This window comes from Rhinolophus ferrumequinum, chromosome X (genome assembly GCF_004115265.2).
Source record: "Rhinolophus ferrumequinum isolate MPI-CBG mRhiFer1 chromosome X, mRhiFer1_v1.p, whole genome shotgun sequence".
In the NCBI taxonomy this organism is placed as follows: Eukaryota; Metazoa; Chordata; class Mammalia; order Chiroptera; family Rhinolophidae; genus Rhinolophus; species Rhinolophus ferrumequinum.
The window spans coordinates 88,442,043-88,457,906 of NC_046284.1; the positions used below are offsets into that span (position 1 = coordinate 88,442,043).

At 38.4% G+C, this 15,864-nt stretch overlaps 1 protein-coding gene across 1 annotated transcript in view; it reads left to right on the plus strand.

Moving 5' to 3' along the window:
* The first annotated feature begins 1,824 nt into the window (after positions 1–1,824).
* The window catches only part of DIPK2B (divergent protein kinase domain 2B), a 65,082-nt gene continuing 51,042 nt past the window's right edge, over positions 1,825–15,864 (plus strand). The window contains 1 exon segment of the mRNA XM_033121953.1: positions 1,825–2,165. Coding sequence (XP_032977844.1) covers positions 1,933–2,165 — 233 coding nt within the window. The 5' untranslated portion in view covers positions 1,825–1,932.

Below are 15,864 nucleotides of genomic sequence, written 5' to 3' on the forward strand. Positions count from 1 at the left end.
TATTAAAGTTTCAAAAAATAAAATACTTCAGAATAAATTTAACCAAATTGATACCCATATTTAACTCAATTCCTATCAAAATTCCAGCAAGACATTTTGTAGATATAGACAAGATTATTGTAAACATTTTTATGGAGAGGCAAATGAACTAGAATTGCTAAAGCAATTTTGAATAAGGCTACCCAATTTCAAGACTTATTCTATAGCTACAATAATCAAGACTGTGTATTATTGACAGAGGAATATACACATAAATTAATGAAACAGAATAGAGAACCCAACATAGCCACATACAAGAACCAACAACTGATTTTTTACAAAGGTGCTAAAACAATTCAATGGAAGGGTAGTCTTTTCAACAAATAGTGCTGGAGCAATTGGGCATCCATCAGCAAAAATATGAACCTTGACCTAACTACATCTTACACGAAAATTATTTCAAAATGAATTATAGACTAATATATAAAATATAAAACTATAAAACATTTACAGTATGAGAAACCACAGGAGAAAGTCTTAAAGTTCTTACACTTGACACTAAAAGCATGATCCATAAATGGAAAAATTAACAAATTGAACTTCATCAAAGTAAAAAACTTTTACTTTGTGAAAGACCCTTTTAAGAAGATGAAAGACTAGTTATCACATGGGAAAAAATATTTGCAAGCCACATATCCAACAAAGAACTAGTATCTAAAATATACAAAGAATTCTCCCAACTCAGCAATAAAAAACAAACACCACCAGACATTTGACAGAGCATATACAGTTGCCTAAGCACATGCTTAATCATCAGAGAACTGCCATTACCCTGCTCTTTCCACTAGTCTTAGCAAAACTCCCTAATTCTCCTGAGATCATCACTGGACCCTCTTACTTCCCTTTTCACCCCCTCCCAGCCCAAACTTGCCTTTCCTGATTTGGTCCTCATAGGCTCTCTCTATTCCTAAATTAGTCCATGCTGTGTCCTAGACTCCCATCTAGTCCATGCTGTGGACCTTGTCTTGGTGTTAGGAAGAAAGCAATCCTGGGGCAGTTAAATCCCACCAAGTCAGGTTGGCCACTGAGAAGTGAGGCAGGGTGGTAAAGGGAAGAGGGACTCTCAGGCATGGGGAGGAGGGATGGACACAGTTGGGAGCAGCCAGAGTGATCTTTCTGTTGCTCCCTTCGTCACACCAGAGGCCACCAGGTTCTTTCCACTCTCTTCTTCTCAAATCAACAAGAGGAGCTGAAGCATGGACTAACTTGAGTTTTTCTATTCCCTAAGCAGCAAAAATCCTTCATTGTTCAAATCAGTGTTAAATGTGCCACTTAATGGCCAGCAAACTGACCTCTGGGTAATTCACAGCAAAATATGGTCAAAGTGGAAGAGGTATGCCTAGTTAAGGGGCAGGCCAAATTATCCACTGCAGAGTCAGGGGAAATTGGTGTGTGTGTGTGTGTGTGTGTGTGTGTGTGTGTGTGTGTGTGTGTGTGTGATCCATAGAGACAAACAGATTCAGAATTAAAACAGTGGAGGGCAGAGGGCTTCAGGATCTTTTGAAACTCCCAGGTGGAACCCAGGTTGGACATACATCCTGTATGGACCTTTCCTGCCCAGCCAGGATATCCTGTGTTTGTCAAAAGGACTGCACAGGGAAGCCCTGACCATTGTCCTTCCCAAATTCTGCCAGTCAGCCCCTCCCAGCTTGTGGCAACCACTGCAGGCAGAGGAAGAGTAACTCTGGAAACGGTGTTATCAGCATCCTCCATAGACTTCCTCACCTCCTCCCCAGCCTCATTAGCTCCAAGCTCCTTAGCATCCTCAAACAGAAACCGGGGAGGCTGGGATGGGGTCAGAGCCCAGAAGCCAGCCCCCTTTCTTTTGCCAAAACTTGACTTTGCACAGCCCTGAGTGGACAGCTGAAGGCTGCAGCTGGAGTCCTGGCCCTGATGGAGCCCCTGCTGGGGCCTGAGGCTGCTGCCTTCTGTCCGGGCTGGCAGGCCCTGTTGCTGTGGGTCTCAGCCCTCAGCTGTTCTGTCTCCTCTCCAGCTCCTTCTTCTCCTTCTCTGGTGCCCAGAGTCAGAACCAGCTACAATTTTGGAAGGACTTTCCTCGGCCTTGATAAATGCAATGCCTGCATCGGGACATCAATTTGCAAGAAGTTCTTTAAAGAAGAAATAAGGTCAGAATCTCAATCAGATAATTCTGAAGGGAAAAATTATGTTCCCTTCATGTGAAGATGTCCAGGAGTTTGGTGAAAATGAGTCAGGGTGTAATTTATGGGTGGGAGCTGAAGCAAAGTCATTTAATCATAGTAGTCATGGGTTGAAGTTGGGGTGTGGAGGGGGTAAGGTGTGAAGCCAAATTTCAGCCCAAATTGCTAAATCCAAGGTGTCTTTTTGAAGTGGGAGCTTAAAGTTTTCTGTAAATGGAATAGCCTGGGAGTACTGCATTAACCAAATTTATTTCTCATAGGGGGAGGAAAATAAAATTTAATGAAAGCCTACTATGTGGCAGATATTTTGAAGCTATTTTTATTTACTCCTCACAACCATCCTGGGAGGTAGTGTTCTGCACTCATTATTCAGATAGTGAACTGACTGAGATGTAGCAAGATTAAGTGACTTGCCCAAGGTCACCACCTAATATGTGGCAGATCTGGGATTCAAGCCAGGTCGGTTTGTTCCAAAGTCTTTGAACCAGTTTTCTGATGTTGCCTTGCTCAGAAGAAAACCCAAGTTTAGTAAATTGCGATGCACACGGCTCTCACCAAAGAATGGGATCACACTCTGGAATTCAAGCCTGTCAACAAACAGTCAATGAGCCTTTGCCATGGCCAAGACCCAGCAGATGCTGTAGTAACATCACTATAACTCTCGTCACTGCCCTCCAGGGGTTCAGAAGGACAAATCCATGATACAAATAACGAGAATAAGGCCTGGTCTGATGCAGGCCAGAAGTGAAGTGCAAAAGACCTCTGGGAACACCAGGAAGGAGGTATTGATTCCAAATGGGGACTGGGAAAGTCTTCTCCAGGAGAAGGCATTCTGAGCAAGGCCTTAAAGGATGAGCTGAAATTTAGTGGGAGGAGGATCCAGAGGTGCAAAGACACAGAGATGTGGAAAGAGGTGAAAAGTTCTTAGTGATTGGAGGATGGGACATATGTTGAGCTGTGACAGAAGGAGGAGGTTTGGAGGAGTCAGATGGCGCAAGAAGTCTTGAATGCAGTGCCCAAGAATTGGGACTTTAACCTGTGGGCCAGTGGTTCCCAGCCTTTTCAATACCAAAGACCCTTTATAATAGGCATTTTCTCCTCTCCCCAACTCCAAGAACCTACCTCAGGTATGTAACATTTGGTGACCAAACAAAAGCATTAATTTACAATAATTTAGTTCCAGTCTGTATTAACCACAGGCATAGTTGATTATTCAACTAAGTTACTAAACAGAACTAACAAATAGAAAATACCAATAAAATATATTGAACTTCTTTTGCAAGGTGATAGATATTGTATGGAATTGAGGTGAACTCTCCCTATAAGACCTTTACTTCAAGGCATTTTGAATGTTGAAAAGTTGAAAGGCCCCCCCCCAACACACACACACACACACACACACACACACACACACACACACACACACAATCAGGGAAGCTCTATTTCTGGCAATGGTGAGGGAGTTAAATGCGGTAGGGACAAAATGACACCTGTATTTTGGAAAGCACTTACATAAAGAAGTGAAGAAGTGTGTAGGATGGGCCAGTGATGCTGGCAGGGGCTGCCAGACCAGTTCTCCTAGTCCAGAGGAAAGGTCATGGTAACAAAGCAGGACAGGAAGGATGCTAGTCAGTTTAAGCTAGAGAGTCCTTTTACTGATCAAGTCGATGTGAAAGGAAGTAAAGATGGAGATGTTGAAAGTGGAGTCAAGATTTCCCACCTAAGAAATGGGATGGAGAGGGCCAAGAACACAGGTGAGGTGGGGCTGATTCCTTGGAGAAAGGAGGCAGTGAGAATATGGACATATTTTAAGATCGGGAGGAAGGAAATTAAGGGATTCAACTGAGGAAGAGCTCCAGGTTCACATCCGCCTCCAGATAAGTAAACAACAGTACATGAAATTAGACACAGACAATAGTTTAAGGGTTACCAGAGGGTAAGGGAGTTGGGTGTTGGTAGATGAGGGTAAAGGGGATCAAATATATGGTGATGGAAGGAGAACTGACTCTGGGTGTTGAACACACAATAGGATTTATAGATGATATAATACAGAATTGTACACCTGATATCTATGTAATTTTACTAACAATTGTCACCCCAATAAACTTTAATTTTAAAAAAAAGAATACATGAATTTTACAATTGACTCTTCACCAAGTGGAAGTAAAGTTTTGCTCAACAGGCAGGTATTAGCCAAATTCAGGAAGCATTTCCCCAAATAGGTCTGGGTGCCATTTGAGTTCAGGATATTACTTCAGCTTCCCAGAATGCATTTTCCATGTGTGCCTGAAAGGGAAGTGTGCAGATGCAAGCAGGAAACCACCAGGTGGGGCAGGTTGGGGTTTAGAGCTCTCAGTATTGAGAATGCACATTCCTCGCTGCAGAAAAAGCAGAGAAAGTGAGTGGGTTTGGGGACGTGGACTTGTTTATAGTCCTTTTCTCTGCATTGTAAATAACTTTTTCTTTATTTTGAAAGAAATATCTGTTTATTTTAGATTTTTCAGGAAATATTGATTAAAGAAAGCACAAAATAAGAATCACATATAATTCCTTCACCAAGAGATCACCCATCTGTTAACATTTTGGTGTATATCCTTGCTACCTTTTTCCTAAGGATGGATTAAAAAATTTTCAACAAAATGTGATCATACTATGTATAAACTTATATTTAACAATATATCAGGAATACTTTCCCACATTTTTTCTATGTTTCTCCACAATTTGATTTTTAATGGCTTTGTGATATTAAATTGCATCAATCAACCAAAATTTATTTAGCTAATCTACTATTGTAAGAAAACTAGGTTTTTACTTCACTTTTCAGTATTATAAACAGTGCTATGTTAAACATCCCCGTGTCTAGACTTTCATACATATCAGTGATTAATTCCTAAAATAAACTCCTAAAAGTGGAATTTCTGAGTCCAAAAATATAGCAAATTTTTAGGATTTTGAGATATATACATTCAAATGGAGACTTCTACCTATAGAGCTCACTTCTGACACACTAACAAATATTTCATATCACTACTATTTTTACTTCGTATTTCTTCTGAGCTGAGCTCTTTTTTTAGGCTTATTGGCCATTTGTATTTCTTTGCTAAATTGTCTACAAGTTTGCATCTTTTGCCTTTCTTTCTGATAGTGTGTTTGTTCATCTTATTCATCTCCTAATAGTTCACCACTTTCTTTTTAATTTATTGGGGTGACAATTGTTAATAAAATTACATAGATTTCAGGTGTACAATTCTGTATTACATCATCTATAAATCCCATTGTGTGTTCACCACCCAGAGACAGTTCTTCCATCACCATATTTGTTCCCCTTACCCTCATCTCCCACACCCCGCCCCCCTACCCTCGGGTAACCACTAAACTATTGTCTGTGTCTATGAGTTCTTGTTTGTCTTGTTCTTTTCTTGTTTTTGGTTTATATACCACATATCAGTGGAAACATATGGTTCTCTGCTTTTTCTGTCTGACTTATTTCGCTTAGCATTATACTCTCAAGATCCATCCATGAGTCACATATGGTCCTCTTTCATCTTTTCTTACTGCCGAATAGTATTCCATTGTGTATATATACCACAACTTCTTTATCCACTCATCTGTAGAAGGATATTTTGGTTGTTTCCATGTCTTAGCCACTGTAAATAAAGCTGCAATGAACATTGGAGCACACGTGTCTTTATGTATAACTGTTTTCAGATTTTTGGGGTAGATACCCAGGAGAGGGATTGCTGGGTCATATGGTAATTCTATTCGTAATTTTTTCAGAAAACTCCACACTGCCTTCCATAACGGCTGCACCAGTCTGCATTCCCACAAACAGTGTATGAGGGTTCCTTTTTCTCCACAGCCTCTCCAACACTTCTTACTATTTGTCATGGTGATGATAGCCATTCTGACTGGGCTGAGGTGATATCTCATTGTGGTTTTTATTTGCATTTCTCTGATAATTAGTGATGTTGGGCATTTTTTCCTATGTCTATTTGCCATTTGTATGTCCTCTTTGGAGAAATGTCTCTTCAGGTCGTCTGCCCATTTTTCAATTAGGTTGTTTGTTTTTTTGTTGTTGAGTTTCATGAGTTCCTTGTATATTTTGGATATTAGCCCCTTATCAGATGCACTGTTTGCAAAAATCTTCTCCCATTCAGTTGGTAGCCTCTTTATTTTGTCGATGGTTTCTTTTGCTGTGCAGAAGCTTTTAAGTTTCATATAGTCCCATTCGTTTATTTTAGCTTTTACTTCCATTGCCTTTGGAGTCAAATTCATAAAATGCTCTTTGAACCCAAGGTCCATAAGTTTAGTACCTATGTTTTCTTCTATGCCGTTTATTGTGTCAGGTCGTATGCTTAAGTCTTTGCTCCATTTTGAATTAATTTTGGTACATGGTGACAGATAGCAGTCCAGTTTCATTCTTTTGCACGTGGCTTTCCAATTCTCCCAGCACCATTTATTGAAGAGGCTGTCTTTCCTCCATTGTATGTTTTTAGCTTCCTTGTCAAAAATTATCTGTCCATATTTATGTGGTTTTATTTCTGGGTTCTCAATTCTATTCCATTGGTCTATGTGTCTGTTTTTCTGCCAATACCATGCTGTTTTGATTATTGTAGCCCTGTAGTACAAACTAAAGTCAGGGAGTGTGATACCTCCAGTATTGTTCTTTTTTCTTAAAATTGCTTTGGCTATTCAGGGTCTTTTGTGGTTACAAACAAATCTGATGATTTTTTTGTTCTATTTCTTTAAAAAAATGCCATTGGGATTTTGATGGGGATTGCATTAAATCGGTATATTGCTTTGGGTAATATAGCCATTTTAACTATGTTGATTCTTCCAATCCATGAACACGGAATGTCTTTCCATGTCTTTGTGGCTTCTTCAATTTCTTTCAAGAATGTTTATAGTTTTCAGCATATAGGTCCTTCATATCCTTGGTTAAGTCTACTCCTAGGTATTTTATTCTTTTTGCTGCAATTGCAAAAGGAATTATATTTTGTATTTCTTTTTCTGAGATCTCATTGTTAGTATATAGGAATGCAATGGACATTTGTACGTTGATTTTGTAGCCAGCAACTTTACTGTATTCCTTGATTGTTTCTAATAGCTTTTTGATGGAGTCTTCAGGGTTTTCTATATATAGCATCATGTCATCTGCAAAGAGTGATAGTTTAACTTCTTCATTCCCAATGCGGATGCCGTTTATTTCTTTCTCTTGCCTGATTGCTCTGGCAAGCACTTCTAACACTATGTTGAAAAGCAGAGGTGATAGGGGACCGCCCTGTCATGTTCCTGAACATAGAGCAAAGGCCTTCAGTTTTTCACCATTAATTATGAGATTAGCTGAGGGCTTGTCATATATGGCCTTTATTATCTTACGGTATTTTCCTTCTATACCTATTTTATTAAGTGTTTTAATCATAAATGGATGTTGTATCTTGTCAAATGCTTTTTCTGCATCAATTGATATAATCATATGATTTTGTCCTTTATTTTGTTTATGTGATGTATCACATTGATGGATTTGCGGATGTGGAACCATCCTTGTGCCCCGGGGATGAACTCCACTTGGTTGTGATGAATGATCTTTTTAATGCATTGTTGTATTCGATTTACTAGAATTTTGTTTAGGATTTTTGCACCTGTATTCATCAGAGATATTGGTCTATTATTATTATTTTTTAGTGTTGTCCTTACCAGGTTTTGGTATCAGGGTAATGTTGGCCTCATCAAATGAGTTAGGGAGTACTGTCTCTTCTTCAATTTTTTGGAAGAGTTTTAGCAGGAGTGGTATTAGATCCTCTTTGAAGGTTTGGTAGAATTCACTAGTGAAGCCAACTGGTCCCGGGGTTTTGCTATTGGGAAGGTTTTGGAGGACTGATTCAATTTCGTTACTGGTGATCGGTCTGTTTAGATTTTCCAGTTCTTCATGGTTCAGCCTTGGAAGGCTATATGTTTCTAAGAACTTGTCCATTTCTTCTGGGTTATTGAATTTGGTGGTATATAGTCCTTCATAGTATTCTTGGATGATCCTTTGTATTTCTGTGGTGCCCCTGATAACTTCCCCTTTTTCATTTCTGATTTTTTTAATTAGTGTCTTCTCTCATTTTATCTTAGAGAGTCTAGCCAATGGTTTGTCAATTTTGTTAATCTTTTCAAAGAACCAGCTCTTTACACATTAATTTTTTCTATCGTCTATTGTTCTCTATTTCATTTAGTTCTGCTCTGATTTTTGTTATTTCCTTTCTTCTGCTGACCTTCGGTTTCATTTTTTCTTCTTTTTCTAGTTCTTTAAGGTGTAACATGAGGTTATTTATTTGGGATTTTTCTTGTTTCTTGAGATAGGCCTGTAATGATATAAATTTCCCTCTTAAAACTGCTTTTGCTGCATCCCAAAAATTTTGGTACGATGTATTTTCAATGTCATTTGTTTCTGTGTATCTTTTGATCTCTCCTCTAATTTCTTCTTTGACCCAGTCGTTCTTTAAAAGTATGTTGTTTAATCTCCTTATATTTGTGTTTTTCCTCCTTTCTTTTTGCAGTTGATATCCAATTTCAAAGCCTTGTGATCAGAGAATATGCCTGGTATGTTTTCAATCTTCTTAAATTTGCTGAGGCTGATTTTGTGTCCCAATATATGGTCTATCCTTGAGAATGTTCCATGTACACTAGAAAAGAATGTATAGTGTGATGTTTTAGGATGAAGTGCTCTATATATGTCAATTATGTCCATTTCATCTAATGTGTCATTTAGGGCTGCTATTTCGTTCTTTATTTTCTGTTTGGATGATCTATCCATAGCTGTCAATGATGTATTTAAGTCCCCTAGTATAATTGTGTTTTGGTCAATTTCTCCCTTTAGTTCTGTTAGTAGTTGCTTGGTATATTTCGGTGCTCCCTGATTGGAGGCATAAATATTGATGACTGTTATGTCTTCTTGTTGTATAGTCCCCTTTACCATTATGAAATGTCCATCTTTGTCTCTTGTTATCTTTTTCACCCTGAAGTCTGTTTCATCTGATATCATTATGGCTACCCCTGATTTTCTCTGTGTACAATTTGCTTGGAGTGTCAATTTCCACCCTTTCACTTTGAGTCTATGCTTGTCCTTGTAGCTGAGATGTATCTCTTGGAGACAGCATATGGTTGGGTTTAGTTTTTTGATCCAATCTGCTACTCTGTGCCTTTTTATTGGTGAGTTCAATCCATTTACATTTAGGGTGATTAATGATATGTGAGGGTTTCCTCTCATTCTATCTTTAGTTTTCTGGTAAGGCTGTGTCTCCATTGTTTTTTTGCCTTTTTGTTGTTGTCTATTATTTCTGTGTGGTGGTATTCTATGATGTTTCCCTCTGTTTCTTCTTTTATTACAGTATATATTTCGGTTCTGGATTTTTTTTTCAGTTGTTACCCTTGAGTTTATGTAACAGAAAGTTTGATATTTAGAGTATTCCATTTTCTTCAGCACGCTTGCTTTCTCCATTCCCATATTCCGGTTCAGGCCTTTACTCTCCCCTTTTTATGTTTTGGGTGCCACAAATCGTCCCTGTTGATGGTGGTAGAATAGGTTCCTTTAGTATTTCTTGTAGTGCAGGTCGTGTATTAGAAAATTCCCTCAGCTTCTGTATGTCTGGAAGGTCTTTATTCCTCCTTCGTATCTAAAGGCTATCTTTGCTGGATATATTATTCTTGGCTCATAATTTCTCTCTTTCAATAGTTTGAATATTTGGTTCCACTCCATCCTGGGTTGTAGATATTCTGCTGAAAAATCTGATGATAATCTAATAGGCTTTCCTTTGTAGGTTACCGTCTTCGTTTCCCTGGCTGCCTTGAGGATTCTTTTTTGTCATTGATATTAGACAGCTTCAGTACAATGTGCCTTGCAGAGGGCCTGTTGGGATTGAGGTAATTAGGTGTTCTGTTTGCTTCTTGGATTCGAGGATCCAGTTCTGTCCACAAGTTTGGGAAGTTCTCATCGACAATTTTTTTGAATATATTCTCTGTTCCCTTCTCTCTTTCTTCTCCTTCTGGTATGCCCATTAGTCTTATATTGTTGTTTCTGATGGAGTCAGAAAGTTCCTGTAGAGTTCTTTCATTTCTTTTAAGTCTCAAGTCTCTTTCTTCTTACATCTGTGTCATTTCCAGGTTCTATCTTCGATGTCACTGATTCTTTCCTCCATCTGGTCAACTCTACTACCTAAGCTGGTTATTTCATTCTTAATTTCTTCTGTTGAGTTCTTAATCTCCAGAAATTCTATTTGGTTCTTTTTTAAAATTTCAATCTTTTTCATAAAATGTTCATGTTGTTCTTTGATTGTGTTTCTGAGTTCATTAAACTGCCTTTCTGTATTTTCTTGCATCTTGTTGAGTTTTTTCAGAACTGCAATCTTGAATTCTCTGTCCTTTAAGTCACATATTTCCATATCTTTAAGTTCGTTTTCTGGAGACTTTTCACTTTCTTTCTGAGCTGTCTTGTTGCCTTTGTTATTCATGGCAATTACTGATTTATTATTTCTCTTCCTAGACATCTACAGGAGTGGCTTCTGCAACAGGTTGATAGGAAGAGGTCTCTCTTTTGTTTTCCAGTACTTGTTGGTAGAATGTTTTATTTTCTCCCCGACTGCAGCCTTTTTTTCTCTCTCACACAGCAGTGCTATGTTTTCTCTGCACTATTCCAGCTTCTCACACAATGGGTGGATTCCCTGGGAGATGGGCTTGTCCTTTGTTAATAATTCGCCTGGGTCGCAGGGCGCAGTGTCCGTGTGGGTATGCGGAGAGCTTTTGAAGTTCCAAAGCTCTTCCTGCACCAGATTCAGAGCCCATATGTTTCAGAAGTTCTGTTTACTCCTGCAGGGATCTACCCAGATAGGTGGGGCCAGGTGCGGGGTGAGTTGTGAACGGTGGCCCAGAGCAATGGCAGCGACCACTGCCACAGCTGGTCCTGCTTCCACAGCTCCCTCCCCTTTACTGGAACTCGTTGGGCTGCAAATCTGTGTCTTCGGTCCACAGTTCTCAGAACAGCAAATATTCTGTTCTTTTGATGTGACACTGCTACTCTTCTACTTCTAGCACCGGGCAGGTTGGTGTGGGGCGAGCTCTGGGAGGGTAGGGAAGGGACAGCTAGTCTCAGTGCCTAAGGCATCTGTTCTCTGCTCGGCAGTGAGGGCTTCAACCACCGTTTTCAGCCTTCTTCCCTCAGTCTTTTCTCAGAGGTTTCTGCCGTGAGCGTTGGGTTCAGCCGTGTTATATGTTGCCCCCTCAGCCCTGTGGGCCATAAGCGGAGCCCTAGCAGTCCGAGTTCTTCCCTCTCCCACAGCTGTGGTAGTTCCGGGATGCAGTGAGCTCGGAGCACTGAGCTAGGTCTGCGTCTTGCGCCCGGGCAGCTCCGCCTCCGCACTTCTCCCTTATCTCCTCCCCCGCTCATGGGATTCGCCCACCTTTAGGTGAATTCAGTAGTGGCCCTTTCGTTTTGCCTATCTGCTGTGAAGGGAGTCTTTTGTGGAGTTATTGTTGTTCGATTATGTTTAAATTCCAGGGGAGCTTAACAGGGGCTCACCTCTCGCCACCATTTGATGACGTCTCTCATTGTGGTTTTTATTTGCATTTCTCTAATGATTGAGCATTTTTCAATATGTATTTTGGCCATCTTTATGTCCTCTTTAGAGAAATGTCTCTTCATGTCCTCTGCCTGTGTTTTAATTGGGCTGTTTTTTTTTTTTTTATTGTAGAGTTCAATGAGTGTTTTATAAATTTTGGATATTAACCCCATATCAGATGTATCATTAACACATATCTTCCCCCATTTAGTAGGATGCCTTTTTGTTTTATTGATGGTTTCCTTTGCTGTGAAAAAACTTTTTAGTTTGATGTAATCCCATATATTTGTTTTTTTCTCTTACTTCCGTTGCCCAAAGGTATATATCAGTAAAAATATTATTCAGTGTAATGTCTGCAAATTTACTCCCTATATTTTCTTCTACAAGTTTTATGGTTTTCGGTCTTACATTTAAGTCTTTAATCCATTTTGAATTTGTTCTCATATATGGCATAAAGTGGTGGTCCTGTTTCATATTTTTGCATTTGTCAGTCCAGTTTTCTCAGCTCCATTTATTAAATAGACTGTCTTTAACCCAATGTAAATTATTGCTTCTATCTTCATAGATTAAATGACCAAATAGGAATGGATTTCTTTCTGGGTCTGTATTCTGTTCTATTGATCTATGTGTCTGTTCTTATGCCAGTACCATGCTGTTTTGATTACTGTAGCCTTGTAGGATAATTTGATATCAGGTATTGTTATACCTCCCACTGTGTTCTTATTTCTCAAGATTGCCAAGGCTATACAGGGTCTTTTATGGTTCCGTATAAATTTTAGGATTATATGTTCTATTTCTGTGAAAAATGTCCATGGTAGCTTGATAGGAATTGCGTTGAGTCTGTATATTGCCTTAGGCAGTATGAACATTTTAACAATATTAATTCGTCCTATCCATGAGCATGGTATGTGTTTCCATCTATTTGTACCCTCTTTAATTTCTCTCTTCAGTGTCTTATAATTTTCTAAGTACAGATCTTTTACTTCCCTAGTTAAATTTATCCCTAGGTATTTTATAATCTTTGAAGCAATTGTAAATGGGATTGTTTTCTTAATTTCTCCTTCTAATATTTTATTATTGGTATATACCAATGCAACTGATTTCTCAATATGAATTTTGTATCCTGCTACTTTACTATTTATTTATTAGTTCTAATAGTTTTTTGGTGAAGTCTTTAGGGTTCTCTATATATAGTACCATGTCATCTACATATAATGACAGTTTTACTTCCTCCTTACCAATTTGGATGCCTTTTATTTCTTTTTCTTGTCTGATTGCTGTGGCTAGAACTTCCAGTCCTATGTTTAATAGAAGTGGAGAAAATGGACAACATTGTCTTGTTCCTGATCTTAAGGTGAATGGTTTTAACTTTTCCCCATTGAGTGTGATGTTAGCTGTGGGTTTATCATATATGGCCTTTATTATGTTGAGATATGGTCCCTCTATTCCCACTTTCTTAAGAGTTTTTATCATAAATGGCTGCTGGAATTTGTCAAATGCTTTTTCTGCATCTATTGATATGATCATATAATATTTATTTTTCATTTTGTTAATGTAGTGTATCACATTAATTGATTTGCAGATGTTGAACCACACTTGCATACCAGAAATGAATCCCACTTGATCACGATGTATGATCTTTTTAATGTGTTGCTGAATTCTGTTTGCTAATATTCTGTTGAGGATTTTTGCATCTATGTTCATTAGGGATATCAGCCAGTAGTTTTCTTTTTTTGTAATGTCTTTGTCTGATTTTGTGATCATGGTGATAGTGGCCTCGTAAAAAGTGTTTGTGAGCCTTCTCTCCTTCTGGATTTTTTGGAATAGCTTGAGGAGAATAGGTGATAAATCTTTTTTGAATGTTTTGTAAAATTCACTGTAAAGCTATCTGGTCCAGGGTATTTGTTTGTTGTGAGCTTGTTTATTACTGATTCAATTTCTCTATTCAGGTTTTCTGTTTCTGTTTCTTCTTGAGTTCGCCTTGGAATGTTGTATGCTTCTAGAGAATTGTCCATTTCTTCCAGATTGTCTAAGTTGTTGGCATGTAGTTGCTCATAGTAATTTCTTAAAATGTATTGTATTTCTGTGGTGTCTGTTGTCACTTCTCCTCTTTCATTTCTGATTTTATTAATTTGGGTTCTCTCTCTCTCTCTCTCTCTCTCTCTCTCTCTCTCTCTCTCTCTCTCTCTCTTTGATGAGTCTGGCTAAAGGTTTGTCGATTTTGCTTATCTTCTCTAAAAAGCAACTCTTGGATTCATTGATCTTTTGTATTGTTTTTCTGGTCTCTATTTCATTTATTTCTGCTCTGATCTTTTTAATCTCTTTCCTTGTACACCCTTTGCGCTTATGCTGCTGTTTTTTTTCCAGATCCCTTAAGTGTGAAGATAAACTGTTGATTAGAGATTTTTCTGTTTCTTCTGCATTGCTTGAATTTCCCTCTTAGGACTGCTTTCGCTGCATCCCATAAATTGTGTTTCATCGTGTTTTCATTTTCATTTGTCTCGAGATATCTTTTGATTTTTTTCCTTGATCTCACGGTTGACCCATTCATTATTCAGTAACATGTTATTCAGCCTCAATGAATTTGTGTGTCTTCCAGTTTTTCTCCTGTAGTTGATTTCTAATTTCATAGCACTGTGGTCAGAGAAGAAAATTGGTATGATTTCAATTTTCTTTAATTTATCAAGACTTGTTTTGTGGCCTAACATGTGGTCTATCTTGGAAAGATATTTCATGTGCACTTGAGAAGAACGTGTATTCTGCAGCTTGGGGTGAAATGCTCTGAAAATATTGATTAAATCCAATTGGTCCAAATTTTCATTTAAGGTCGTTGATTCCATATTGATTTTCTGTCTGGAAGACCTGTCCCTTGTTTTCAGAGGTGTGTTGAAGTCCCCTATTATGATAGTGTTACTGTTGATCTCTGTCTTTATGTCAGTCAATATCTGTTTTATATATTTAGTTGTTCCATAGTTGGGTGCATAGATGTTTACTAGAGTTATGTCCTCTTGTCGGATCAATCCCTTTATTATTATGTAGTGCCCATCTTTGTTTTTTAATATATTCTTCATTTTAAAGTCTATTTTGTCAGATATAAGTATTTTGCAACTCCAGGTTTTTTCTCATTTCCATTTGCATGAAATATCTTACTCCAACCCTTCACTTTCAGCCTGTGTGTGTTTTTTGATCTGAGGTGAGTCTCTTGTACACAGCATAAATAGGGGTCTTGCTTTCTTATCCACTCAGCCACCTTATGTCTTTTGATTGGAGCATTAATCCATTTACATTTAAAGTGATTATTGATAGGTACACAGTTATTGCCATTTTTTAAGTTGTAGTTAGATTGTTTTCATCTTTCTTCTGTTTATAGACGCCCTTTCAATGTTTCCTGCAATGCTGCCTCAGTGGTAATAAATCCCTTTATCTTATTCTTTTCTGCGGAGCTCTTTATTGCTCCTTCAATTTTAAATAATAACCTTGAGGGATAAAGCAATCTATGCTGTAGGCCTTTGTTTTTTCATCTCTTTGAGTACCTCCTGCCACTCCCTCCTGGCCTGCAATGTTTCTTTAGAAAAGTCATTTGATAGTCTTATAGGAGTTCCCTTGTATGTAACCTGCTGTCTTTCTTTTGCTGCTTTTAGGATTCTCTCTTTGTCTTTAACCTTTGCCATTTTAACTATAATGTGTCTTGGTGTGGACCTGTTTGGGTTTATCCTGGTTGGAACTCTCTGCACTTCCTGGGCTTGTATGTCGGTTTCCTTCACCAGGTTAGGGAAGTTTTTGGTGTTTATTTCGTCAAATATGTTCTTGATCCCTTGCTCCCTCTCTTCACCCTTTGGTATTCCTATGATGCGAATGTTGTTGCTCTTGATGTTATCCCAGAGGTCTCTTAAACCATTTTTCATTGTTTTTTATTCTTTTTTCTTTTCGTTGTTCCGTTTGGGTGATCTCTGCTAACTTGTCTTCTAAGTCACTAATTCGATCCTCTGCCTCATCTAACCTGCTGGTAATTCCTTCAAGTGTGCTCTTTATTTCAGTTATTGCATTCTTTAGTTCTAACTGGTTGTTCA